Source organism: Bombus pyrosoma, linkage group LG6, assembly GCF_014825855.1.
Source record: "Bombus pyrosoma isolate SC7728 linkage group LG6, ASM1482585v1, whole genome shotgun sequence".
Classification (NCBI taxonomy): domain Eukaryota; kingdom Metazoa; phylum Arthropoda; class Insecta; order Hymenoptera; family Apidae; genus Bombus; species Bombus pyrosoma.
Genome location: NC_057775.1, coordinates 7,640,752 through 7,667,664, shown reverse-complemented (window position 1 = coordinate 7,667,664; position 26,913 = coordinate 7,640,752). Strand labels below are relative to the sequence as shown.

Sequence of the window (26,913 nt, the reverse complement as noted above, 5' to 3'; positions counted from 1 at the left end):
CCCACCTAATGTCCAGCTCTAATCTACAGGAGTCGTTTTTCCGCGGGGAAAGTGATTAATCGGTTTTCCTTTCTGACGCAAGCCATCACCGGGAAAACCCATTATCAGCTTTGCTCTGAAACGCGGAATTATGTAACCGGTGCTACCACTAGACAACTATAGAGAATGCAACTGGTCCAAACAATGCAATGCCTCAGGTTACTCTTTTTCTTCTTTCTCTTTTCTACGTTCCTACGATGGCATTTTATTTAACAGAATTTCATCTATCGGAGATATCATTTTATTTATTATTTTTATTATTTTAGTTATTCTTAATCGGCAATTTCTATACCTACAAAATTTTAAGCTAATAAAAATAATCGAATTAACTGCAGCGAAGTGGATTTTACTTCTTGCAAACGTGAATATACAAAAACGATGCGACATATTGATGAATGAGGAATTAAATATATATTAAGAAATTTTTGTATTCGAAAGATTGAAAACTCGAGGGATGAATCTTCCCTCTATCGATTAAATATACCAACAAGAGGAATCATTAACATAGAAATCCACTATTCGCAATAATTTGTTACACGACTTGTTTACGTAAACCGTGTATCATAAAATATATCCATGTACGTAATAAGTTTCATCCACAGCGACAGATACCAAAGATTTCGGACCTAAGTCGCACCTGCGGGGCTTTTTTAACCTTGACTGTTACGCTGTTAAACAAAGTAACTAATCTTCCTGCACGATATTCATCCATTGTCTTACAATTCGAATGATCTTTTCTTTCTCGTTCTTTAGTTACATCTTACACGATAATGTCTCTTGTAAAATGAAGATCGGCTTAACTCCAAAATTCTCATTTCTTCCCTCCTCGTTCCCCGTAATTGTCAATGAACATCGTGTAAACGATAACGAATAAACAAAACTGGCATCGAATTCAATTCAAGAATCGTTCGAATCCTCATGAACAATGGATCTAGAAATAACGTGATTCGGGACGAGGGTCAACTTACTGAGCACGGTGAAGCGTATATGAATATGACACAGAAGCCACTCGAAAAATAGAATGAGCAATAGAAAGCATATAAAAGAATGAAACCGTGTGCGAACTCGATAACGAACTCATCGAAGAAAAATCGGCCTCCATGGAGGATCGACGAAGTCGAGCCTTCGACGTCCGTATCTCTCCAAGGAGTAAGTTACCATTTGTTCTTGTTATTCTCCTCGGCGACGGCCATCCGATGCCTGGTTGTTTCATACACATCGTCGTTCGCTTGTATCCGCATTTTACACGGCAATGCGCCAAGACTCTCCAGGCTTCTGCACAGGAAAAATGGAACACCATAAAGAGACCGATAAGTCGCTAGAACGAGTTTTGACGTCGTTTTTCTCTTTTCTCTTTTCCGCGTCGTTTCCGGTGCCTTGAAAATGTACCACACGTTTGAAAGACGTGCAGTCTCTAGATTCGAGCAGTGGAAATCGATTTAATCCTCCCACGAACAGATGGTTACGCGATGAAATTTAAGATTGGTTTTTCCTCTATATATAATTCTTGCCAAAGTTACAGACGAACTTTATCCACGGAATAGAAAATTTAAGATCGTTTCTCTTGGTAATTTTGAGGATACGTAATATCTTTGAGAATTAAAAATGAACTTTAGCTTCATGGACTTGATACATTATCCGTCAGGAAATAGATCTTTCTTCAGGATCGTTAGAGATTAGCGTTGGTTCTATGAACCTGATATATTGTCTGACAGAGATTTAATTTTCTAACTGACAAGATACGGTAAGAATAAAGCTAGTTGAAGACTGATGGAAGGAATAAGAAATATTATCACACCGTTGCAGAGAGTAAATCCGAATTAATTCTTACGCTCTTTCGTCTTTGTCATAAGTTCATGAAAGTAAGACTAATCATACGTTCGAAGGACAGTTTTCAATTATCGAGAAAATGTTTCATTCATGGAACATCGGATCGAACGCGATTATAAAGAGACGTGTATACTTTTCAATTCCAAGCATTATGGTAACGTTAAATTTAAACCAATTTCAAATTCTGTCTATCAAAATCACACACGTATATATCGTATATCGATAATTATACGTTATAGGAATGTTATAGAAGAAAAATTCTGTCGTATTTATACAACGATCGCGTGTAAGTAATGTGCCTATTAAGTTTAACGACAAAACGATAATGGTTACTGATCGTTTCGACACGATCCTTCGTTTGAGGTACGCAACTATGTATTCTACACGCCATTGACCTCACTAAAGAAATAAAATAGACAAACTTAAGCTAGAAAAATTTACCGAATGTCCAGCTGGGCAAATTCTAAAGCACAAACTAAATAATAATAAAAAATAAAAACTATGTATTTCTGTTACAGTTTACTATTATTGAAATCCCGTTCTTCGGACAAGACCACAGATTAGCGTCAGCTGCGATCATTTTATCGACGTCATATACGTATCGAGTCCAAATCCGCGTGAATTATACAAAATTTCCGGAACCGTAGTAGTAGAATCGAAAGGAAGGCGATTCCTCGTGCGAAAGTATGCAATAATTATTGACAATATTTTTTAACGTGAAGCTTCATTTTCGAGAAAATCGAGTTTGAATCTGCTCAGTTCACTCGAATCTGGCTAGCTTACCCCGTTACTTTTATTTACGTACGTTCGAAAACGATAACAAGCTGATTTTCCGGACTGATTACACATGACATAGATAGTAACTATACTTACTTAGGGCCCGTTTGTTGGATGCACTCGAAACTACCCTGAGGACCCTCGATATCTTGATTGCCAGAAAGGCTAAACGTAAAACCTGTCGATCCATGGTTGGATTGGGTAGATGGAAAGGAGAGTTGCTGTAATCAGAAAGCCACCGGTTATTCATGTGCCTTTATTCTGCTAATAACTTATTATTAAGGTCGTATTAACTTATGAAACAGCTTATGGTGTAGTACTTGGCGTGTACGTGACACAACCAACCATATAGTATTCTCATGTTCCTATACCAGCGACAGCTATCTATATCTGCCGGTTACATGAAACTGTGCAATGTACAAGCATATGTATCTCCACTTGCCTATCTATCTATCTGTTTATCTGTCTGTCTGAGCTTTTAAATAAGATCTGTATAAGTAGGATCTAATGTTCCTCGAGGCAACGTTTTATACGTTGGTCCCGTTGTCGTTACTCGCGTTACGCGCTTTAATCTGGTATCGTGTGTTTCGTTTGGTCTCCTTTTATGCACCTTTTCCTGTACCTCGATATTGCGCGAAAATTGGGCAATAAACACGATAGAAACGAGGCTAAATTAAGACGAAATGATTAACCTATTTTTATTTTCTACATTAGATATAAACAGCAGTGGTCTGATTGCTAGAGTTCGTGGACTGTTGCCGAACAGGTTCCCCGATAATTATCAGAATGAGAGAAATACGATTCTTTTTATGTTTTTATTATGTCATTATGAGAGAATTTTATTGGGATGATCGAGGCGCGTGCGATGAAAATAATACCAAACACGACTATATTTGTATTACCTTTCGTGTTAACTCTAGAGGTAAAAACTGACCTGACTACCAATACTATCTCACTCGCATTGACTACTTTTCTCGTTTATCCTTGGCGCACGCACAGCGCTCAGAAATATACCTCACCGGATACCATTGTGTTCGTTGGGGTTCGGGAATCTTAACTACCAGTGTTCGCCAGCAGTGGTCATAAAAGTATACTTAAATGCTCAAGAACACGTTCGCAAATAGCGAGGCCAGCGAGGACCGACCATTACACGAACTACGGACTATTAGCGTGACATTATACGAAACTGCGTTACGAAGGAACGCGCTATGCATAGCGCTACTGTATTTCGTAGTAAAGTAATTCCAATATTATCAAGTTATTCGAAAACAGTCATTTTAATATCCTTAATTATACAATCATGATGCGGATCAAATATAATTTACAGCGAATCACGTATAAGCTATAAATTATATCCGATTAACATCTTTTTCAACGTGACACACGCTACACAAAGCAGCATTCCGATTTTCCATTGAAACACGTCCTCTCGTTACGTAAATTGATGGAATAACGTTGATTAGAAGCACCCTGTCAAATTACACCTAACCATCAACGATTAAGCTCCAGTGGACATCGTTTGGCCGGCTTTTAACGCGGTTCCCGCGCGACCATAATTTCCACGGATAACAAAGGTGCGCTCTGTGCGCGGTTATCGGCGTGCTGCGATAATTTCAAGCTCGTTCAGCCTTGCATTCAGCCAGCACGCGTATGGATGCGTCTATTCGCCAGCTACGAGTAGCGATAAACGTGGCGAAATTGGAACGACACGAACGTAAACGAAGCGGCCGTGGAATTTGGAGAATTAGCGTGTAACGCTAACGATTACGCAGCGATGTGTGTAATTTAACCTCGCTCGGTCCGTATGCATCAATTACGATATCACAGTGATGGTCGCAACTGACGACGCGTAATTGTCGATCCGCCTATCTTAGATCGTTATCCGTCAGCCGTCCCGATTGATCGCAGAAACGAGCAAGAAAAATTGGTGCCGAGCGCAGTTTCTTTTACACGTGCTCGCGACGAATCCTCTTACAGTCGTCCGCGAAATTGTTCGAATACTTTCAGGAATTTTTTGCGTATGTATTACGCACGTTACGTGAAACATTCTGAAAATTTATTAGCGCTACAACGAAACGCGACTATCGCAATCGTATTGATAAAATTCGAAACCAATCTGGAAATGTATGTGGGCGTTACGAATTATTTATTGCCAGTATAAACTTGGCAAGTTATTTGAACAGTATTGTAGGTTTAAGGCCACCATTATATTACTATCACGTAGTAATTTTTTGCTAAATATATTTCCGAGATACGTGTTATGACCTCTACACCCTGCGTACGTCTTCGGATTGATATAGTCATGATTGGTCATGTTTCACTCTGGCTTTAATAACATTTCAAGATGTTTTGTATCATGCGCATAATATACCCATAAGAATTTGTTAGGTTAGGTGCTCGCACACTTTGCGAGCTACAGTACATTCGAAATTGCGAACGTAAAATTGAACTTGGCTGATAGGATACATTATAGTAATAGATATAGATAATAATAATCGGGTTAAGGATTGAAAATGTTGAAGTGGGTCTCACTTCAAGAAAAACTTCACATTTTCTCAAGTGTTCAATTTTCTTAGTCTCCGAAGCCACTGAGTATTGTTTAGCACTAAATTAATTTGAAGGGCTTCTCAGCCTCATAGTCTTTTCTAGAAACAAATGGTGCAGCGAGGTACAGAAAGATCGGTTTTTTCGTAATTATACAAATACCCATAGACCCACGACTTCCTTTCTCTATTCCGAGATAAAACCTCGACAGGAAACAATTTTGATAATTTCACTTTTAGCCTCTAGTGAAATGCGTATTGATTAGCCACGCGTTGTTTTGTTTCATGAATGGTGTTTGCATTATCGGTAGGTAACGAACACTGTCGGTAATAGATGGTAATTGCATTCATAGAACTAGAGTGTTTATTTTTGCATAGATCACCAACATCGTAAATCTAATTAAAAATTGCTGTATAGCGAAAGCGTTAATAGATAGAACATAAATAAATATTTTGTCTTCGTAACGAATACAAGTTCATTAATTTGTAACGATTAGCAAATTATAATCACATACTACAAGATCACTTTTTGTCCATATATTTATAGGAACTTTCCTTAAGGCAGTGGTCAATATCAGGAATATAAGCAGTAATTTAGATTATTCGAAGATTGTTTTTATCAAACGATGATATTATTATCAAAACAGGTCCTCCTTCATTTACTATCAAATTCCACAAAATTAAGATTCCATTCTCCCATAAAAAATTCCATACATCTGCTACTAACTGCAGTCTCGCTTGAAGATTTCCCATGTGTCACGAGGTCATCAGACACGCTCATCAATTAACAATCACGTTTCCAGGGTCGATCGAGCATCGTATAGTATGGTCTTGAAGATACCTAAGCTATTTCGAGATACTATAACGTATAAAAGTATCATTCTGACAAAATACTACGCCAGCACTTCGACGTTCGACGTGGTTCAGAACGAGATGTTTCGCAATAATATTTTGTCAGTTGCGCGATGACTCGTAAATAACGATCGGCAAAACGGTAGTCGATGGAAAAATATTCCTTCGCTTCGTATCAACGATGAATCGTACGATTAAAATTCGTGTAAACGGGTTGTAGTAGAAAAGCGAATAGAGCCGTATAGAGGTTACTGCGGTGAAATTTTGTTTCAGATATGCGGCGGAGGATGCGATGAACATTATCGTATCCGGTGTGCATCGAACGTGGAAATGGCAAATGGTCCGGCATGAAGCCTGTGCAAATCCGTTCGCGGAAACATTTTGACGTTTATGGTAACAGAAGTCTCCTTTGGTACGGGAACAACGTACATACATCGACAACTACGGGTCTATATCTTGTCGGATTCGTGCTATAAGGACTATTTGCATCGCGATGACGACGACAGAGAGTAGACACATTTGTCCGTATTCAGGCCTATGACGAAAACGAGATCAAGAATCCATTCCCTTTTAACCAATACAAATAAACGTAAGCCTAAAGTGGATTTAGTAGAATTCGAATCATTTAAAGGAAAGTATAGAAACTAGAACAACAAGTACAAAACAGTGCCTGTTTTTCGCTATATTGTGCGATAAAGTAACGCCTTAACACATTTATGATACGCAATTTAGATATTAATATCAAATTTTGTAGGAAGAATTAGAATGAATTCGGTCTATGATTACTAAAAGAACGAATCTAAATACGCGTTAAATACGTCGATAAGTAAGTTTTAAAGTTGTTCGTGTAAATTCAAATTGGACTACGTACGGAGTTCTTATTTGCTTGGCTTTTTACTTTCTATAGTTCATTTTTATACCCGATTCATTCACGCGATGTATTCACAACCGCCAGATATAAGAAACCCGGTTTCCATGCTTTCGAGAATTAACTTCTCCTCTGTCGGTACATGCACACGAGAGATCTGCGCAGCTTTTTCCCCGATTGAATTTCATCGAAAGTCAGTCGAGCACGACCGACTATTTCGCAACGTCCATGGTTGTACCTCTGCCCCTGCGCGTCTCCCACTCCTCTACCCCCTACCCCATTTCACCCCTGGCTGTTCCTTTCTCTTCCTCGATTCCTACGAAATCCTTTCTTTTTTTCTCTCGCTGCGCGCGGAACGCCTCTTGACATTTGGAAGTAAATCGGTCGGCGGACCGATTACTTTTCGGATAACGCGTTCAACCTGACAATTAACTCGCAAGTTGAAGGATATAGAGAAGAAACGATCCCTGTCTAGATTCCTCTTTTTCCGGCAAGGACGAAACGATGTTCTGTAATTTAGAATCTTTCATTTTTCTTCGATATATTTTAATTTCTCTTTAAGAGAACGTTTATCGTGTTACATAGTAGTCGCAAGCGTATCTGTAATTACGTCTATGACAGAAGAACTATGCACAACGAAGGAGGGCAACCTTCGCGGATGAAATCGTTGGAAGAACGATTCGTAGAGACGAAACTCGAGCGTAAAAGGCTGACCGGTATCACGCATGCGTAGAACGCGAAAACTCGTTCCGAAAATTTAACCAACCAGGCGGATGGTAACAGTTGCGAAACGTTTGTCGGTATGACATGACCGTGCAAGCGAGTTCAAGCGATATTATTCGCTTTCGATAATGTAACCACACCGTCTCGGTTTCCACGATATACTTGTTTATTTTTTTGCTTTCCTTACTCTATATATATATATATCCTTTTTGTCGATTTTCTTTACCCAGCCACCAAAAACCGGTCCCCGAAGCGATAGCAAATGACGAAACGATTAATGCGTATGTTTACCAAGTATCACGGAATTACGACATTTTCAGCTCACACGACTCGATGCATGTTGATCTTGGAGGGTTCAAAAAAAATGTTTTTGTCGGCCGACTGTCATTCGCTGATATGTTAATGGCGGATGTTTCGAAAGTTAGTGGCAGCAGTGGTAGAGTTAATAGAATGATTCTTAGCGAGGTAATTTTATTGTTACGTTTGTAAATGTCGTTTGAGTTTTGAGTAATATGCGATTGGTCCTATTATCTTATCTAGCTAACAAATGAAAGTTAATACGACAGATGAATCTTGAGGATTTTCAAAATTAGCAGCATGTAGGATGATGCTGAAATTTCAACGTTGACATTTGATGAATGTGATTTAACAGGAGTAAAAACTAGCGTAAGAAATAACGGGAAAAGAAGAAGATCGCCAAAAACGTAAGATACAGAAAATATTTAAAATCAAAATGAAGAAGACAAGAAACACGTAGGGTATAGGTAGGATACGTGTATGCGTGTACGCATTTTTTAAAACTTCTTAAGTTTAGATTAAGAGAGAGAGTGTCCTAAAACAGGGGGATGTAGAAAGTCTCTACAAACAAAAATTTAAAAATAAATGACTAATTTTTAAAAATAATTTTTTACATAAGGCGGTCTTACGCTGGGCCAATAGTTTCGGGCCACTAAACTTTTTGATCCAGCATTGACTAAAATACACGATTCGTCCTTTTTTGATTAGTTTTTCGAACATGAACCTCGATGGACTTGACTGTTATATGCCTTGTAGGAAACATCAAGTAATTGCGATGCAAATTTGATACGAAAATTTGAAAAAGAAGATAGTGATCCAAAAAGGAAATTTGATAAGACACGTAGGTACGTTAAATCGTGGGTCGTCGATCGGATGAAATCGGTATATAAAAAGAAACGGGGTAGGGAGAAAATGACGACGAGAGACAAGTGATCGTAATCTTCGAGGAGGAAGGAAACTTCTCTCACGGATATTCACATATCGAGGACACGAAGGATCCCCCTTCTCTTCTTTCCTCTTAAACGAAAGGTTGAACCGCGCGAGAATGCGAATGAAAGTTTCGTGAAGGGAGCAAAGCCGTTCGTTTAAATTTCACTACTCGAAGGACGACTCTTTACTCGTCACGGGATATTTTCTGTGACGAATGTTGATTACAATCATTCTCATATCATTCCCTTATGACAAACAAATATAGCTTTACAAATCGACTTGCATCGCACTTGACTTTTAATCTTTCTTTTTTTAGTTTTCAAATATTTTTACTTTGAGTCTCGTTTTCGAAATTTTTATCTACATGCTGATGCAACGTATTGTATAGGTTTATCTTGTAAATATTTGTAGAAGATTAAGAGAATACAAAGTTCCGAGATTATTCCATTTCTCTAAAATTCTTAAATACTTGGCACGATGCTGCGATTAAAATAGGTATAAGAGTATTAGAAGAAAAAAAAAAAAGAAACGCGTAGTATCTCGATTTCTTCTTGTTATTTTAGATTTTTATTTGCTTTCCGAATCGACTGTAAGACGAGGCTATTAAATATTCGAATCTCGACAAAGACCGTTCAAAATTGTTTCAGCGAACAGGTAAAACCGTAGACGAAGCTCTACTCCTTGAAATTTGAAATTGAAATGACGAGTATCACATTTATCGAGGTCTAGGTCGGAAGCCAGACGTACGTGCAGGCTAGAGTATACACAAGATACGTGTCGTTGTCGTAGAATTTAAAGTTCAATGAAAAGATAAAAAACACGAACGAATACGAAACGGATATACAACAATTGCCAAAGCATATTTATTTGTGCGATAGATATACAGCAATGTCCAAGTATCGGAAATGATTCCGACCGATTAATTTATTAACAATTATATTACACATTGAGCCAGCGTTAAGAGCCATGCAGTGAAATAACGTGCAAAGGTTGAATGTTCTTATAAAATTGTGAATAAAATAAATTATTGCTCTTCAGGGTTACAATAACCGTATTAGAATAACGAATACATGGCGGCAATTTATCGTGTATATAAGATTGTTTATTACACAGTATTATAAAATACTTTGATCTATACGAATTTCACACAATTATAGGACGTAGATGTAAAAAGGGATGGCAAGGAAAAAAAATATCGAACAAATTTTTGAAATTCCTTTTCATGATCACAATGTAAATTCAATATATGTAATTAGATAATTACAGATCAAAAGATAAAGGAATTGGCAATGAAACACATATTACGTTAACGCAACTTTTAATGGCTTGGATTAAAATTCAATCACTTTTTGAGATTAATCGAATGCACCACACTGTTATATTCTTCTCTTTGTGTGTGTGTGTGTGTGCGTGCGTGTGTCAACAAATATTAAATTCCATATTTAAAAGAGCAAGCGTACAAAATGCGCACACTTTCAAAGGAACGAATCCATTTTCCTTTGTACAAATCCCTTTGTACGCGAGAACGACGCTTGTATTCGATGTAGCTGACAAAGAACCGCCTCGAGTGGTCTACGTTATCAGAATCTCGATAAAAAGGCGATAATCACGGTAGCGATTTCAGACCGTAGAAGGAAAACCCAAGAATCACAGTTCTTTCTTTTTTTTTTACGACTTTGAATACGACCAAATATAAGGAGAAGCTAAGAAGTTCAAAGCGAAAAGAATTCTGTAAAATTCAGTAGAAACGATCTCACTTAGTAACAATCTCACTGTGAGATTAAAGTAAATAAATTAAATATAATTAAATGGATATAACTTTACTAATCGAAAAATAACGACGATAAAAGTAATTTAAAGATTGTAGTAATCTCGTAATCTCCAGCTGGATCATCGATCAAGATGTCAGATAAATCGACTAGAAAAACCATATTGTAATAAAGTAGTTACGATATCGTCGAGCGCTGTATAATTTATCCAGTATATTGCATTCGTATGAGAATTTTACATATATCGTTAGCTTTCTTCAAATAAATCCCGCTCGATGTGGCATTTCGCTCTACAACATACAACGTCATACCACCGTTAAGCGATTCGAGCTAAAAGTCGTGTATGTAATCGCGATAAGGTCCTGTTGCAATGCATCTTATTAAAACAGCAGTTATAAATGTATACGCTCGAGACACGTAAACATGACATGCAACTTCGCCAGACAATATTTCGCGCTATGTAAATTGTAGCTTTATTAATGTTGCATTATCATATTTTGTTGCAAATGTATATGCGAATAAACGGAGTTGCGCTTTCGTATTATACGACAAGGCTGCGATTCGACGGATGGAGACAGATGTGACAATTTGGCATGGTTTAATTGCATTGCAAGTTGTTATTTTTTTTTTTTTTTCGCTAATTCGAAGATGACACTTTTCATGCAGGTTTTTCAAAAAGCTGAGGAACCAAGTATTCGTTCGGATAAATTCGTTAAGATGGGATTTCCCAAGTTCTACAATTGATACACTAGCTTGAACATTATATACGACGATACTTGTATTCGAATGAAAATTTTGCTTCTTTTTTAATCAAAGAGAAAGATTGAACAAGGAGATATTCCTGTTGATAGATTATAGAATAGATATAAATTACAAAAGAGGCAATCCAGATGGTAAATTAATTTGTACTTGTTCTATTTAGTGATATCTTGGAATATTCAGAAGATGCACAAAGGATACTGTAAATCCTACTATTATAGAAAATTGAGGAAGGCTACGAATAAAAAGAACTAATCTCCAGTTCCTCATCCAGGAGGACCGACTGAGGTAGTGAAAATGCTACAGTATGTCTTGACCGATTATTTGTAGGTCGCCCTTTACTTAGAAACTTCTTTAACCCTAGAATCGAAAACTTAACTTCGATCAAGTTTCATTCCAGTATCTTATATCGTAAATATACAAACGTAATGTATAAGGAAATGCTTCAGACAGAGTCTGCATAGAGTTCATCCAAAATATTAACGATCCTAACAACGCGAGATGATTTTTCTGTTTTCATCTAAAATCACGTCCAAGCTAAATTCAACGTTCCATAACCAAGATAAAGAAATATAAAAAATTGCCTAACGACGATCATGGGATCGGGATGTCCACCTTCTTCGTAAGACCATGGTTTCTGTTATAAACCCAGAGACTAATTTTAAACGACGTCAGTCAGACCCGATGCACACGAGCGATACGACATCGTCGTGACACGCTCTGCAATTCACTAGATTTATGGTCGTAGTAATTCAATGCACACAGAAGCGGATAATTCGTCAACGTGATCCGTTCGAAACGTAAGGCTACCGAACGCTATGGTGTCGCCTTTACAAAATCGCAACCGCTTCGCATCGGTTGCATCGAGGCCTTGCGATTCGCGCGATTACCTTTCCATCTGTTTGCCAACTCGCCCACCTATTCGAGCTGCTGGCTTCGAATTATTTTCGTGCTTAAAGCCACGACCAGCCGAGAACAGAATCGTTCAACAGCCGCATACGCTGCATTCCCTCAAACGTGGAATCGCGCTGTGCGAACGCGGTTTTACCAAATCCCACGATTCACGTTTCACCGCGGCGAATTTTGGTATCGATACGCCAGCTCCAACGGAATCCTCGTGTACTCTATCGTTTCACGCGTGGAAAATCCAGAGAATGTACGAACGCTCGATTGGCATTTCGAGCATCGCGTTCGATTATTCCACTTTGTTTGGAAGCTTTAAATGTTGCACCGAGGATCGTTGGTTGGGGGACTGGTGTCCTCACGGTCGCCTTTCTCTAATTGCCAGGGGGTACGATTTGTTTTATGAGAGGGAAATTTGGAGAATGCTGGAGTACTGCATTAGCATCATCGGTATGTGCAATTCGTTTTCCACTATTCTGCTTTCCAATGAATCGTACTGCATGTGCCGAAGGATGCACTGTTTTGTTGGCTGATTTTTTATTGGTAATAGACCGTTTATTTTACGAAGGATTCGCAAATTTTCGTACAAGCGAGTGTTAATAAGGAAAAATAAAGGAGACTGTGTAACTGTGGAATGCTTCACATTAATATTATATATAGGAAAAAGATATGGATCGGACAAAGAGATGGAAGACGTATGTTAGCAGACTCTGAACAAATTATTATCGGCATTTTCAACTTTCGCAAATTGAAACTATCTTTAATCGATAAAAATTCGGTGACGTAACTTTAAATAAGGCGTCTTTGTAAAAAAGAAAACCTCGACTAACGGAATTTCGGAAAATAAAAACCGCTTCATAGAAGGAAACGATTAAAGTATCAAGAGAAGACAAAATTGCTTAACAAAAGAATTTCCATGTTAAAAATAACCGTAAAATGAAAGACGCGATCATGAATCAGAAAATAAAACGAGATGAAAGATAACGTAAAACGTTCGAGACACCCAGTACCAAGAAACCACGATTAAACAAGAAGATTAAATCTGAAACGTAAATTCGAGCTAAAGGTATTTAATTACATTCCATACGGTGATGGCCGTTTCGCGTGCGGAGGCCAAAACAGTGCAGTGATCCACTGTTGAACGAAAACTCGTAGGTGGCCGCGTCATCTGTACATTTATAGAGTGGAATCGATCGACAGGAATGTACGTTACAGCGATTACATCACGTATGCAAAAACGCGGAGGAGGTACCAGTCTCTTAGCCGCGAATTTAGGCAATTACGTGAAATTGTTTCCCATAAATGATTACTACGATGAAACGTTTAATATTTTCGTGTGATATCGATGCAACTTGATAACCTGACCACCTAAAACGTGGCGTAGGATGTTGCAAACATTTCATTGGTTCTAGACATGGCAACGCATTGAGCAAAAAGGAAGTTTTTAATTCTTTTTGGCAAAAATTAATCGACTCTAAAGGTTTGCAAAAAATCAAACCATCGAGATACGATGGAAATTCTACGTTGCAAAACACGTTGAAAATTTAAAGAAAATGGGATACGTAGATCGGAAGATTTCGCAGCGAGCAAGTCAAGAAACATAGTTTCCAGAAGATCTGAACCTGAACGCGTCTGTAACTTCGTCAGGAATTTCAACTCTGATAAATCATTTTAGCGCAATTTCTACGGACTATATGGAGTCATACGAAACAGTAGAATAATATTCGAAGACTATAAGAAAATTGAAAAGAAAAAGTTGGAATTTTTGAAACTGTTAGGCTGGTGTACCCCCTTAAAATGTCTTTCAGCGTTCAACGACGCATCGCGTCACATTCCTGAATGGTACCTCGCTTTCGAGCGAATAAATGACGATGAAGCAGCAAGCAGTCGTCGACGACGCGACCATGCGTTCGCGAGTCCTTTCAGAAACTTCTTTGACCTTTCCTTTCGCGCTGCATGCCCACTCACGGCAAAACATGAAAGGGAACATCAATCGGAGCTGCCTTTTGTTCATAAGCTCGCGCCACGCTTTGTTGCTGCGTCTCGTTAAGCCTTGATGACACTGTTAATGACTTTACAGAAGAAGAACGAGGAGAAAGAGTGGTAGCCGTAATGCCAACAGTTTTGCACAAGGTATTATTTTCAAAGGTATCGTGCCGTACGGTCGTTCTATTTAACTTGTGCAAAACATTGACATTCCATTGGGATTGTTATTCCAAGATCGATACTCCATCCGGTTCAGTTAGCAAAGTTTCGATGATTTCGATGACCGTCCTTACGTATTACCTCCTTATCTGTCATGTACATATTTGGTGACTTTGGAAAAGGATGCTATTTATTATGGATTTTTGATAAAAAAATTTGATAAAGAAAGACGATGAATCGGGGCAAATGTCACCCTTTGTTGGAAGCTAAATAGCAGGGTTTCAGAAGAAAATTGTAAGTCGGTCGATAGAAAAGGTGTAGCTTTCCAACGAAATATACACAAATAGTTCGTCGGTTATTTCAATATTTGCGTAATTTTTCTTCTGACGAGAAGCTGAATACTTTAGAAGACACGGTATATGTATGCATTTATTTGATTAAATGTTAATTTTCCGGAGTTACATCGTCTTTGTTGGTAATTGAAGTTGATAAATGCTGACAGGAAATAGCTAGACGAAAGAGCTATCGAGTTTTGGCTGAATTCCATTCCATCGAATCGAATGATTAAATTAGACGCCAGAAAGACGATACTTGCACTCTAAATGGAATTATAATTGGAATTTTTGTTGCCTCGTTCCGCTCCGCTATTTCCGCGAATTCAGAAAAGATAAAAATAAGCTTTCACGTATCGCGAGGCATCGTTCGTTCCTTGAAATAACTACACCTCCAAGACCATTGTGCGTATTTTTACACTCGACGCACACTCCATTTAATACAGCGGCCGTTTCTTTGTAACGGAGAATTAAATCTCTACGCTCCGAGTTCCGATTATGTTTTAACCTTCTTGAAAATGAACTTTAATAGATAGGCGTCAACGGTAGCAGTACGTCGCAGAAATCTCACGGTTAATCCAACTGACTTACAAAATAATTTAGTCAATAATTCACAAATATTACGAAATAATTTACACGATAATACGTGCGATAATATTCTCCCGAAATAACGTAAGATAGAAAAATGAAAATACCGCACGGTTCAGGAGAGCAAAACAAGAGGGCCGTTAAAAGCGTCTATAAGCAATTTCCTCCAGCCATGAAGCATTACGTACTCGACAAACTTAACGAGAAACTAACTGAAAGTTACGACGGGTCGTGTTTTAGCATCGAGAAAATCACGGGCTAATTGAACTGAACTTTTCTGACAATTTCGTCGACGAGAACGGGCCTTGAAGCGTCTCCAGGCGAATGTTATAAGCTCGAGCTCTTTTCGCCAATCACACGCGAATCAAAAACGACGAGACGAAGTAAAAAAAAAAAAGCAACAACGATAAGATAAATAAATAAATGAAAAGAAAAATTAGCGAAAGGGAGGAAATAAGAGACTAGCTTGAAGCGAAGTAAAAATAACGTTCTTTTGGACGTACAGTTCACGTTTGACCCGAATAACGCAATTTGGAAATAAGTTCAATGGAGAGAGAGAGAGGAGGGGCTTCACGATAGGCGCGATGTATCCTGGATCGAACGACGATGAGAGTGGCTTTCACTGTTCCGCCGATGTCAGGTGCATATAAGCATGAATAAAAAATGTAAGTGAAAAGAAGATAAAAAACGAGGAAACAAGAAGGATAAAAGCGGGATCTTTGGCTTTTTAGGCAAAGACAAAACGGCGGCCACTTTGGACGCTAACAGTGCGCCCTGAATATTCTACTAATTTTACTATCTAATTTTTACTCTTGGTCTTACTATTAATTGTCAATTAATATCGTTAACAGCCACGTGGAATTATCAGAACAGTAGAAACGACGGATTCCTGTAGTTCTTCGTAGAGACTTTACGAATTTACTACGGTGGATTTTTGGCAATTTCTACGATTTCCTACAAACTATGCGAAGGAAGGCTTGTGTTTAGCCTCGTAGCATTTATTTTGTCTTACCTTTTGTTTCTACTTCTCAATGGACAAAGGGCGATCTTTCGAGATCAGAGTAAAAAGCGTGAAATACGGGAGAAACAGAGAGAAAGATTCGTCGTCTGATCCATTGATTCTGTGCAGTTTTATCGGTGTATTTCTAGCGTGACATTGAATCGCTTCTAACTTGAAAATGAAATCTCAAACGATATTTTTGTACGCGGACTTTTTTCATTGTTTCGATATCTGGATTCGATCCTGTCAATATCCTGCGCATATTTTGGCGTACGCTACAGTTCTACTGTATTTGCCCAGTCTTTTAACCCAATTTTGTTTGACAGTAACAGAGACCGACCTTCAACATCCTGTTGGTCATTCGTCACGAAATGAAACTACCGGTTCCTCTATCGTTCTACAGCCGACGGTCTAAACACAGCTTAGATTCTGAAGGTAAAAGAACGCGAGAAAATTCTCGTTCCGTCGCGAGGCGGCTTAGAACCGAGTCAAAGGCACCATGGGTAGCACGTAACGCAATTGAATAACGAAAACTCGATGAAATACGAAGGCACGTGGTACTGCGTAGGTCTCGCTCGCTTTATCTCGCACGAGGCAACGTACGTGCTCGCGAGTCGCCCGTATGAAATAAGAGCTGAGAGGCTTCTACGCTTTTCGCCGCGTTATAAATTCACGCGTGTCATCATACGCACAGGTGAATCGTGTACGGTGGATTTTTCTCTTGCTCCATCCATTTTGTCATGGTGAACGCTAGAGACCTTGATGTCTTAGGTAAAATCATGCTTTCGTGTAGTTATATTTGGAAGAAGTTAGAAGTCTGAGCACAGCTTACAAGCTACGCGTTTAAAGAATTCAACTGTGGTTAATAAAATATTCAAATATCTATGGAAAAATACGGGCGATGTCGAAAGAGCAATTGATATGTGGAAGATAGAATGAGTCACGAATTTGATTTTAACGTAATCAGAATTTTAACGAACATTTAAAAAGTGAATGGTATGTAACTTTCTTTTCCAAAAGCGACATTAACAACGCAATAATCTCGGAGAACAACCTCTGGAATACTATATTTATGGTGAAAATACTCGAAGTATGAGGTCATGGCGTCAATGCCCCGCATAATCGACAATTTTCTCCTCTTCTACTTGATTTCCGTTCCTCAGAACGAAATCGTCTATCTATTTGGAAACTTTCGAGACTGGTTGGAGAACGTATAGAATGTTAATTCTCGACATCTAAAACAGAACATTTTTTTACAGTTTAAGTTTCGTTGACCCTTCCTTACGCTTTTAAACAATCTTTTCACGATATCTTCTTACGTAGATTATATTACAAAAATTGTTCTGCTATTGGAGATTGTATCAATAAAAATTATTTATAGACGATCAGTGGCGAAAGAATGCGATTAGCATCTATTATCCATAATCTTTCGCTTAAATTAAAGCTAACTGTCTAATTCCACGTACAAAGCCTTCTTTCCTCATCTTCGACTAATCCTGTTTTGATATTAATTTCTAGACTTAAAAATGTAAACTTAGATTCTAGCAGTATCCTTGCTCGCTGTCCCATTTGAATTTAAAAACAAATATCCCAGAACTATTAATTCTGCTTTAATTTTAGCACAGCCGAATATCGGAAGAACGGTAGGGGACAGAATGGTCACGAAGAAATTGTTAACAACTTCGAAAAACGCTAGGAAGACGACAGAACTTCTGAAGCAAACGAATTTGTCAAACAACATCTAAAATGCTAAAGACGTGGGCGCGGTTGATTGACTACATTAAAATCACAAAAATGAAAAAAGGTATCATTTCTATAATAAATGATGTACTACGTATTTAAAAAAACAAATTTATTCTCGGATGACCAAAATCGTTCGAAAGACCGAAAGAATGTTACCTCTGGTTACTTTCGTATGTTTTTAGATTCGCGAAATCATGCGAAAGAATTAGCAATAAAACGGCTAGTTTCAAGACCGTCGTGTCTCGCACGAACAAAAAAGGAAAAAAGAAAAGGTGATATACGTAATAGCCAATCGGTGATCAGGCGTCCCTGACTGAGGATGAAACGACATTTGGCACAAGGTCGGTCGTGTATAAGTTACACGTTCGTTTCTTTTTCGCTGCGTGCAGCACACGTGAGGCAAAAGCGCGCACGCTTTTACTTAACGTTCCACGATGACTTCATCGTCGCGCGTTTTCGCGCCTCCTTTCTACGTTTCCCCGCTCGAAATCTCTCGGCTTCGATCGAAACGCGCGTTACGTCGTTAATTAACGTTAAGCTTCGTTTCCACTGGCGCGACGCGTCGCACGCCGACGCGACAACGTTCGTCGAATCCTCGAATTCGGTTTCTCTATTTTCGAATCACACTCATAAGTGGATGTCGTCGTTACGAACGTAGAAAATAGATTTTAGTGAGAAGAATCTATTCGAAAAGAAAGAAAGAGGTCAACGTCGTCGAATTGACAAAACCTTTTGGTTAATTAAAGAGTCTCCCGTGAAATTTCCATGCAAACGCGTACATGCAAACGTTTTCAAAGAATTGTGCTATCTTTTTTTACGAAACAAACTTCTTCGAATTTGAAGAAATAAGAATATCATCTTTGTTTCCGTGTATAATCAGCTACAGTTTCGATACAATAAAAGAATACAATAAAAGACTGGAATATTTATTTGTTTAAGGAAATCGCTGTTCCTCTTGAAATCTCAATATACACGAAATTTGTACGCCAGCAGTAGAGACTTTATTGAGTCGATTTTAAAAATTATATTACTACGAGGTAATATTCTCAAGAGGATGAATAGAGAAGTTTGATTTATATGAGATTAATAATTGACGAAATATTTACTTTCAGTCTGCAATTTTCCGATTCTTTACATCTCTCATTCTTAATTGCGATCTTAAAAAGGCTAGTTTTTATCGCTTCTCTTCTAGCAATAAGCTTTGCGTACAAAAATTAATTACTTGGAAATAAAATTGACACTACAATCGAAAAGTGTTCTTCTCCTAAGAACGAAATATTATACGTATGCTTGTTCGCGATTGTTCAACGTGGAAATGGAAACGCACCCTTAAGCGTTAGTTAAATCAGTTTCGTGCGCGCATGCGCATCACGCTACAGAAAATGAATCGCGCCAAGTGAAAGTAACGCTGTGTAAATACATAGATACGCGTACATGTAAAACGCCGAGTTGCCGAAGGCCCATTCTTGTACCCCTACCATCGGCAATGACGTTTGATAGCGTCGTTCTAATTTCAACCTGTCTCTTATCGCTTCCACGATAAAGTTAAATTCACTGTCAAACGAGTAAAACTGTTCACAAGAGTACACCTAAAGAAACAACATTCTACCGTACAAATTTTTATGGTAACAGACTGTATTACGCATCAAGAATTATCGAGCACCGAAATTCAATGCATTCATTACGTAACAGTCGTGGAAACGTTAAATTTGAAAGCTACGCTACTATCTCTTTATCGCGAAGTGAACATATTGAACTTGATCCAAACGAGTAAAACTGTTCACAAGAGTACAGCTAAAGAAACAACATTCTATCGTACAAATTTTTATGGTAACAGACTGTATTACGTATCAAGAATTATCGAGCACCAAAATTCAATGCATTCATTACGTAACAGTCGTGGAAACGTTAAATTTGAAAGCTACGCTACTATCTCTTTATCGCGGAGTGTACATATTGAACTTGATCCGATCGCCGGATATTACCTCGCACGCGCGCATAATCGAACGATCGAAGGCAGAGAAATGATACAATCGGAGACAGAGAGCGTCGTGGTACACTTGAAAGTACATACGCGAATTAAATCGCGTTAAGTGAAAGCGAGCGTTACGACACGCGACATATAAAATTCGTCGCCAAGTTAAGGATTTAAGGAAGTCCCGGGTAACGTGGCTGCTTTCTCGTCTAATTTATAAATATCACGTCTGACTCTCCAACGAATCTCATTACCTGCCTTCGTTTCGTTTCCTGTCTTTTCTTTTTTCTCCCTTTTCCACTCCTTTTGGAAAAACGTAAACAAGCCAACGACGAAAACTTTCAATACGCCAACTAAACGAAAATTAATCAAAATTAAAAGTAACCGGATACAACTACGATATTTCGTCTGATTCTGATGTTCAAGGACAACTCAAGGTCGCCACGTTACAGAACCCAACAAAATTTCTCTTTTTATCGGTTTACAATCTTTACTAGCATTAAAAAAAAAAAAAAAAAATAGTACTAGTCTCGGGAAACACCAATGTCACTCGTCTCACTCGATATCTTAGGAAATATAAGATATACAAAAATTAAATTACATCTACTCGACCACGAGTCTCGTTTAACATATTTTTTTTACACAACCATAAGGCGACGAGCTATATTAAATATAACTTTTTTACCGACTCAGCCTGTACAGTTAGATACGCGTGTTCGTAATCGAATACATTTTATGTGAAAAAATAATTCACATATTTCGCACGTAAAATTTCATAAAATACGTATTTTAGCAATATCTATCCGTAAGTTTATACATTTCGTCAAACGTGCGCGTAACGAATCTGGCTCAAACCACAAGGAGCTAAATACGACATAGCAAACGTATGAAAATGATATTAGGCTGTTGGCGCTATGGTAGGCGTTAATGTTACCGACTTACGAAGCCCTTTAGGGGCGGTTTACACGAACGGACAGCTTGCTGGTACAACTTGATCACAGGATGACAACCTTCCACGAATGATCCGACCGTTAGGAGAATCGCGTTAGACGTAAAGGTTTGTTTCTATGGGTGCACTCGGCGGTGCAACATCCCGATATATGAGACTCTAGCGGTTTTAACGAGGACGTTTCACAAAGACGACACTATCCCAGAGAAAGGTGACGCAATCATCTTTGCGATCCTCTTGCGCAACTCTCGTGATAAATCGAAACCGTAAACGCTCGCTAAATGTTGCTCGTCTTTACGAACGTTGATCGCCATTGATTATGCAAGATGGAAGCTTAAGAATCAGGGGTGGAAAAGCGACAGAAAGATCGAGATAGGAACGTTTGAAATTGTTCGTCGACGAATTCATGGGCGTTCGATGTGTAACGATCGATGTATGTTCGATGTACAATACGTCGATTGTGCAAACTTTCTTCCGTGTAAATCGATCTTTATTATCGGAAATAAAAATGTTTATTTTCATTTTAAAGAAACATCGACAGTTTATTCAATTATTTGATTTCTAAACATCTAATCACTTATCTGGATATTTGAAAAATTGTTTGATATTTCATTTTCTCCGCGTCTTTAATTTCTCTTTCAATTATTTGTTATTATAGATATATAGATATAGAGATCAGTGTGTGTACACTGGTTGCAAAATTAAGAAGCGTTAAGAAGCTGAAATTAATCAATTTGACTTCTACGTGGCTTATATAAGCAGTAATTACGAAGTATTTTATTATTTTGTTGATGTTTACATCGATGCCATTAACTAGGTCGGGCTATAATGCCAGTAATGGTGATTTCGAAATACGTTGAAGTATCTTCGAAGAGAAAAGGAAGTTGTGAGAAAACGAAAGATCGTATTTTAAAGTTCTATCGAATTTACGTAACGTTCGAGATATGGTCGATTTATAAAATCTTAATAACGAAATCTTTGCACTAAGAGCAATGCATAGTATCCTTATAACGAACGAGCATGCAGGAAGAAAAGAAAAGCAAAAGTTTCACTTTTTTTCATAACTGAGCCAATATCTTATCCATAAAAATCAACCCCCTACTTGTTACTCAATCTTATTTCCGATATGCGTTAAAACAATGTTATGTCTTAAGAACTGTTATGTTACACCTCGTTGAGCTAATACGTACGTGTACAATCCATTTTGTATGCTTCCGCTATTAAGATTATTTGAAATTATTTATCTATGTTCGTACAACGATCATCGAAAATCATTTTCTTATTATCTTGGAAATAACACAAGTTTCAGAAAAATTCTCAGAAATTTGATTTCGACGATGTTTCGATTATTTGAATATGATAATTATAATAATTATGATAATAAAATCGCATTATTTGTTAAATAATAATCGTATCGATATATTCACTAAAATTTAATTTTTCTCTTTTTTTCCTAAATAACCATATGCTATATTTATTAAAAGAATATTTAAACGATAATCATACATCGCTACAAACATCGCAATCGTCAAAAGATTCGATAAGGTATCGGCATCCTACGGAATATTCTTCGTCTCAATAGCAATCATAGTTAATAACTGATTACATCTATACGATACAAAGGCATAAAACAGAAGAAACGAGAAGACCCATAATCATCATCTCTGTTCTAACTCCACGGTAACTCATAAAAAAAAAAACCAAGGTGAACATTTTCTCCTTTCGTTCCATTCGCCTTGCGCCACACGCTAACTAATTACTAACTATCGCTACAACCTCCGATACTGAGCCGTGGTTTCGTGAAAACCACCGTATTACCCGTTTTCTTCCTCGTTTCTTTTTTTCATCAACAGCGAATTCCTAAAGCTGCGTCCTCACGAAAGCAACAACCAGAAACTGTTGTTCGTTCCCTTCTGTTGCCACGTGCTCGAAACAGTACACAGCAAATATCAACTTCTAGAGAAGAAACATTATCTTGTCCACGGTGAAGCAACACGATTAGAGAAACGTTCGGATTTTGTTCTGGTTTCCAAGCGACTTCTCTTCTCGACAACAAATAGTCTACACGCAAACACGTTATGAAACAGTCAGGAAAATTTGTTCGTTGTGGCGAGTTGCTGCCATATGTTTCTTATTTATCCTTGATCTTTACCACTTCGAACGGAAACTGGTAGTCAACAGCAACTTTTGTCACTATGTGGCAAGAGAATGGCGAATAGCAACTTTTTGAAAAAAGCATGCAACACGAAAATGAAGCTGTTCTTTGGCGTCGTTTCGATGAGACGCGACCATAATCCATCAGATACGAACATCGCGTTGATGACAGCGTTTCGTTTGAAATTTCTTTCTAGACGTTTCACATAATCGAGTTGTATGAGCCAGTTAGCTGTTTTTGACCAGTATACTCGTCATCGTTTACTCTTTGCGACGCATTTTACGTACAGTAGATTTTTCAAAGTTTTCGAACAGGTCGCACCAGCTAACTCGTTAAATTCGTATCGTGACTGTAAGAAATGTGACTTTCAATGCGATATCGTGTCAATGGACAGTTCTTGCTGAGTTAATTGCGGTGCCGTGGATCGTTTCCTCGCGTTGCCAACGAACAAGGATCGATCGGCGGCGAATTGAAGCCGCGAGGAAGGTTCGTTTCGCGTGTCGCAATCGCGGCCGAGTTGCGAAACGCCACAGAGAAACGTCGAAATTCCGTGAACGCGGCTTTAATAAACCGATAACACCGATGAACAGCGGTCGAGGAGTTTCTAATTGCTCGCGCCTCGATCTGGGGCTACCGTTGCGTAATCGCCAGTGCGCGGATAGCTCGCGATCGGTTGCGAAATTTTTTACGTTAAAAAGTTCACGACGAGCTGGAATGCGCCGCGGATCGTTAAAAAGGTGTATTCGCTCGGCTCGAACGTTTTCGACGATTAACGCGGCTTAGAAAGCATCAACCGCTGCACGTCGTTTACGGATTCGCAAGTCGCTTGTACAACACTCTGCGAAACATCTGTTACGGTTTTAGTTGCCGTTCGGTTACCAAATGAGAATGATCTGTCGTTTCACGAATGGACGTACGAACGTACTGGATACGAAAATTAATTCGGTGCTCTTTTTTTCAGGTAGATTTATCACCTGAAAAGTATAAGTTCGCAGTTTGAATTGATATTTTACGTAGAAAAGAGAAAGTTGGCGATAAGATTTCGAATCGCGAGAGAGTAATGGCTGGATGATTTGACATCGACGTGGTGATGATGATAATAGAATATACGTATTACGACCATCTATTACGATTAAATCTGCTTTTACGTTCTGCATTAAGAGGTATACGACTAGATTCTAATATTTAACGTCAAACATATGTTTTTCTGGAAACTGATACGATTTTCTAGCGAATCGAGATACGATTATGTATTGTGTTTGAAATATAGCAGAAATTGATAAGCTGAGTTCACAAATATATATATATATATATATATATATATATACGATAGCTACTTAAAGAAGACCGATAACATAGAACTTTACCATCGTATAGGTAATTTATTGTAATCCAGTAACAGTCGGCTAACGAGGCAAGAAAAGGATTTTTAAAAGCGAAACTAGATTCTGTTAATGCTTTGCTAATTTGCTGTCGCTGTAATTACATACCCAACAGATAATAAATATACAGATAAATCTCAGAGGCTATAAACAGCATTAAAGTGAGAGTCTATAAAGTTCACAGTGAGAGTTTAGAGAGTCCTAATGAATAAGGTGGTACTTACACGATTAAAGCTTGCTATAATCTCATTCGTTACTACCTTATTACCAGCGATTAAAACACGTTTTATCCATTTTCTTCGATAATATAATCTTCGTGTAAATAAACCATCCACGCGCTATACGAACTTGAATACTTAAAAACGCAGATATTTCCAAACAGATGTAAATCAGACAGTTACCAAAATCTTCGACAGCTTAAAAATTATACATGGACTTTCCGACAGGCTTAGGCATAGCAAATTAGTATTCCTTCGGTGAAAAGGACCTAGACCCAGTATCGGCCGTGGAATTGCCTAATACAACGTCGTACAGCAAGTAACGCACGGAATTGGGTTAGAAAGTGGCTGAAGGAGCGTTCAAGAGCAACGAAAAAGATATTTGTCGAAAGGGAATTGGGTAAGTAGAGGAACACTGGCGTCAAATGGGACGAAAAACGGTACGATTAAGCGGAAAACGAACGGCTCTGTTTCTTCCATTTCTCTTTTCGATACCTTGTGGTCGAACGGGTATAGAGATTGCGTAATTCCTGGTGAGATTGGTCATCGACGAAACAGTCGAATCGAACGTAAGCGTTGTATATTCAATAAATTGCATTCGATTATATACAGATTATGCATATATTGGATATATTTACAGGAGTTTGAACACAAACATGCCGATTTTGTGGGCATTTTTATCGTCTACTATTTTTAATACCAGAATACGATTTTATGCAAATTTATATTTTAACGAAGATAACCGAGGGATAAAGAAATGTATCAGTTAGATTATTGGGGTATTATACTTCTCATATTTTATGTATCTTCGCCTATTTCGTGCGACGCGTATTTTATGCACATGCAAATTACTCATAAATGCATGGACATTTACAGTCTATTTATTACATAAAACATTTCATTTGTTTGATTAATATAGTAAATATTACACCGGAGCTACCGGACACGAGCTTTAATACCAGAGCTAGCAGAGCGGGTAAAACTGTTATATAATTGTTCATTTTTTATAGGAACTTTATAAATATTCAATGCTCTATTCTTGGTAACTGGAATAATTTTTCCCGTGAAATACGCACATGGATAACATTGTATTATATAGCTTCTCGTATAGATACTCTTTATTTCGATTTGTTCGATACACGTCTCGTACTTCAATCATCGGTAATTGTAGCGTTAAGTTTGTGCGCGTGTGCTCTGTCTCTCCAAATAACGTTAGTCTACGTAAGAAGACCCACGTCTATAGCCCATTTTATATTCAAATGTGACGTTCCATGAATTTTCTTGGAAAATTCTCCCAGCAACACTCGGTTAATTAATAATTAATACGATTGCTAATGAACCAAGGTTCCTGAAATTTTAGACAATTTCATGGACAAACCCTTTATTAGTCTGCGTAATATCTTTCTACTTTACGATCATCGTGCCATTTACGGATATTGTATCGTGCAACTTCACGTTATTGCGCGTAGATATTCATAAGAGGGAAATGATCTCTCGTCTGCGATTTCATTTTCATCTCTGATTTCAAACAATATTCGCAAAGACTACGTTCAGTTAATATTATAAGCCACCGACCACGGCTTCAAAGAGGATTATCGCGTATTCAGCGTTTCGAAAGTTTGCCAATGTTCTTCGGTTAATGCCTGACGAAATTTGCTCGAAAGGATTTGCGTCTCTAATAGACTACCTAATGAAACACAAAGCCGACTTAATTCCACGTTATCCCGTTTAACTGCTTCCTTTTTCTTTCTTCCTTTCTTTTTTTTTTTTTCGCGAGTAAAAGTACACGAAGAATGGTCTTTTGTAAGTTAGTTAAAAGAGACTGTTTAAAGATCGTAATCGTCTTTGAGGAATGCGAATAATAAAACTGATGTAGGAAAAGTCTACCTAAGAAGCGGGAATAATGTCTAATATAAACGGAGGAACTGGATTTCATATATGTTACTGATATTCATAGATAATGAAACAGATTATGAATACAAGAACTACATTTATTAAAACCTGTTCACATTTACATCCTCCTCGAATGCAGAGAAAAGACAAGGGTGTCAAGTCATAATTGACGTTTCGTATCTATTCAGACTCAGACGCGAGAACTGAGTTATTCTAGATCTAAAATTAATTCTCCGTTACAAA

The 26,913-nt window shown here is 38.0% G+C and overlaps 2 protein-coding genes across 2 annotated transcripts in view; one reads left to right on the top strand and one right to left on the bottom strand.

The window, feature by feature from the left end:
• The window catches only part of LOC122568766 (RNA polymerase II elongation factor Ell), a 146,664-nt gene that overhangs the window by 9,721 nt on the left and 110,030 nt on the right, over positions 1-26,913 (bottom strand). The window contains exons 3-4 of the mRNA XM_043728913.1: positions 2,743-2,867; positions 1,198-1,314 (exon numbers count right to left, since the gene is read on the bottom strand). Coding sequence (XP_043584848.1) covers positions 1,198-1,314; positions 2,743-2,867 — 242 coding nt within the window. The remainder of the gene's footprint in view (positions 1-1,197; positions 1,315-2,742; positions 2,868-26,913) is intronic.
• Positions 12,490-18,273, top strand: LOC122568770. The gene is made up of 2 exons (XM_043728919.1): positions 12,490-12,740; positions 17,976-18,273. Exons 1-2 carry the CDS (start codon positions 12,542-12,544, stop codon positions 18,098-18,100), a joined length of 324 nt encoding a protein of 107 aa, XP_043584854.1. The 5' UTR covers positions 12,490-12,541; the 3' UTR covers positions 18,101-18,273.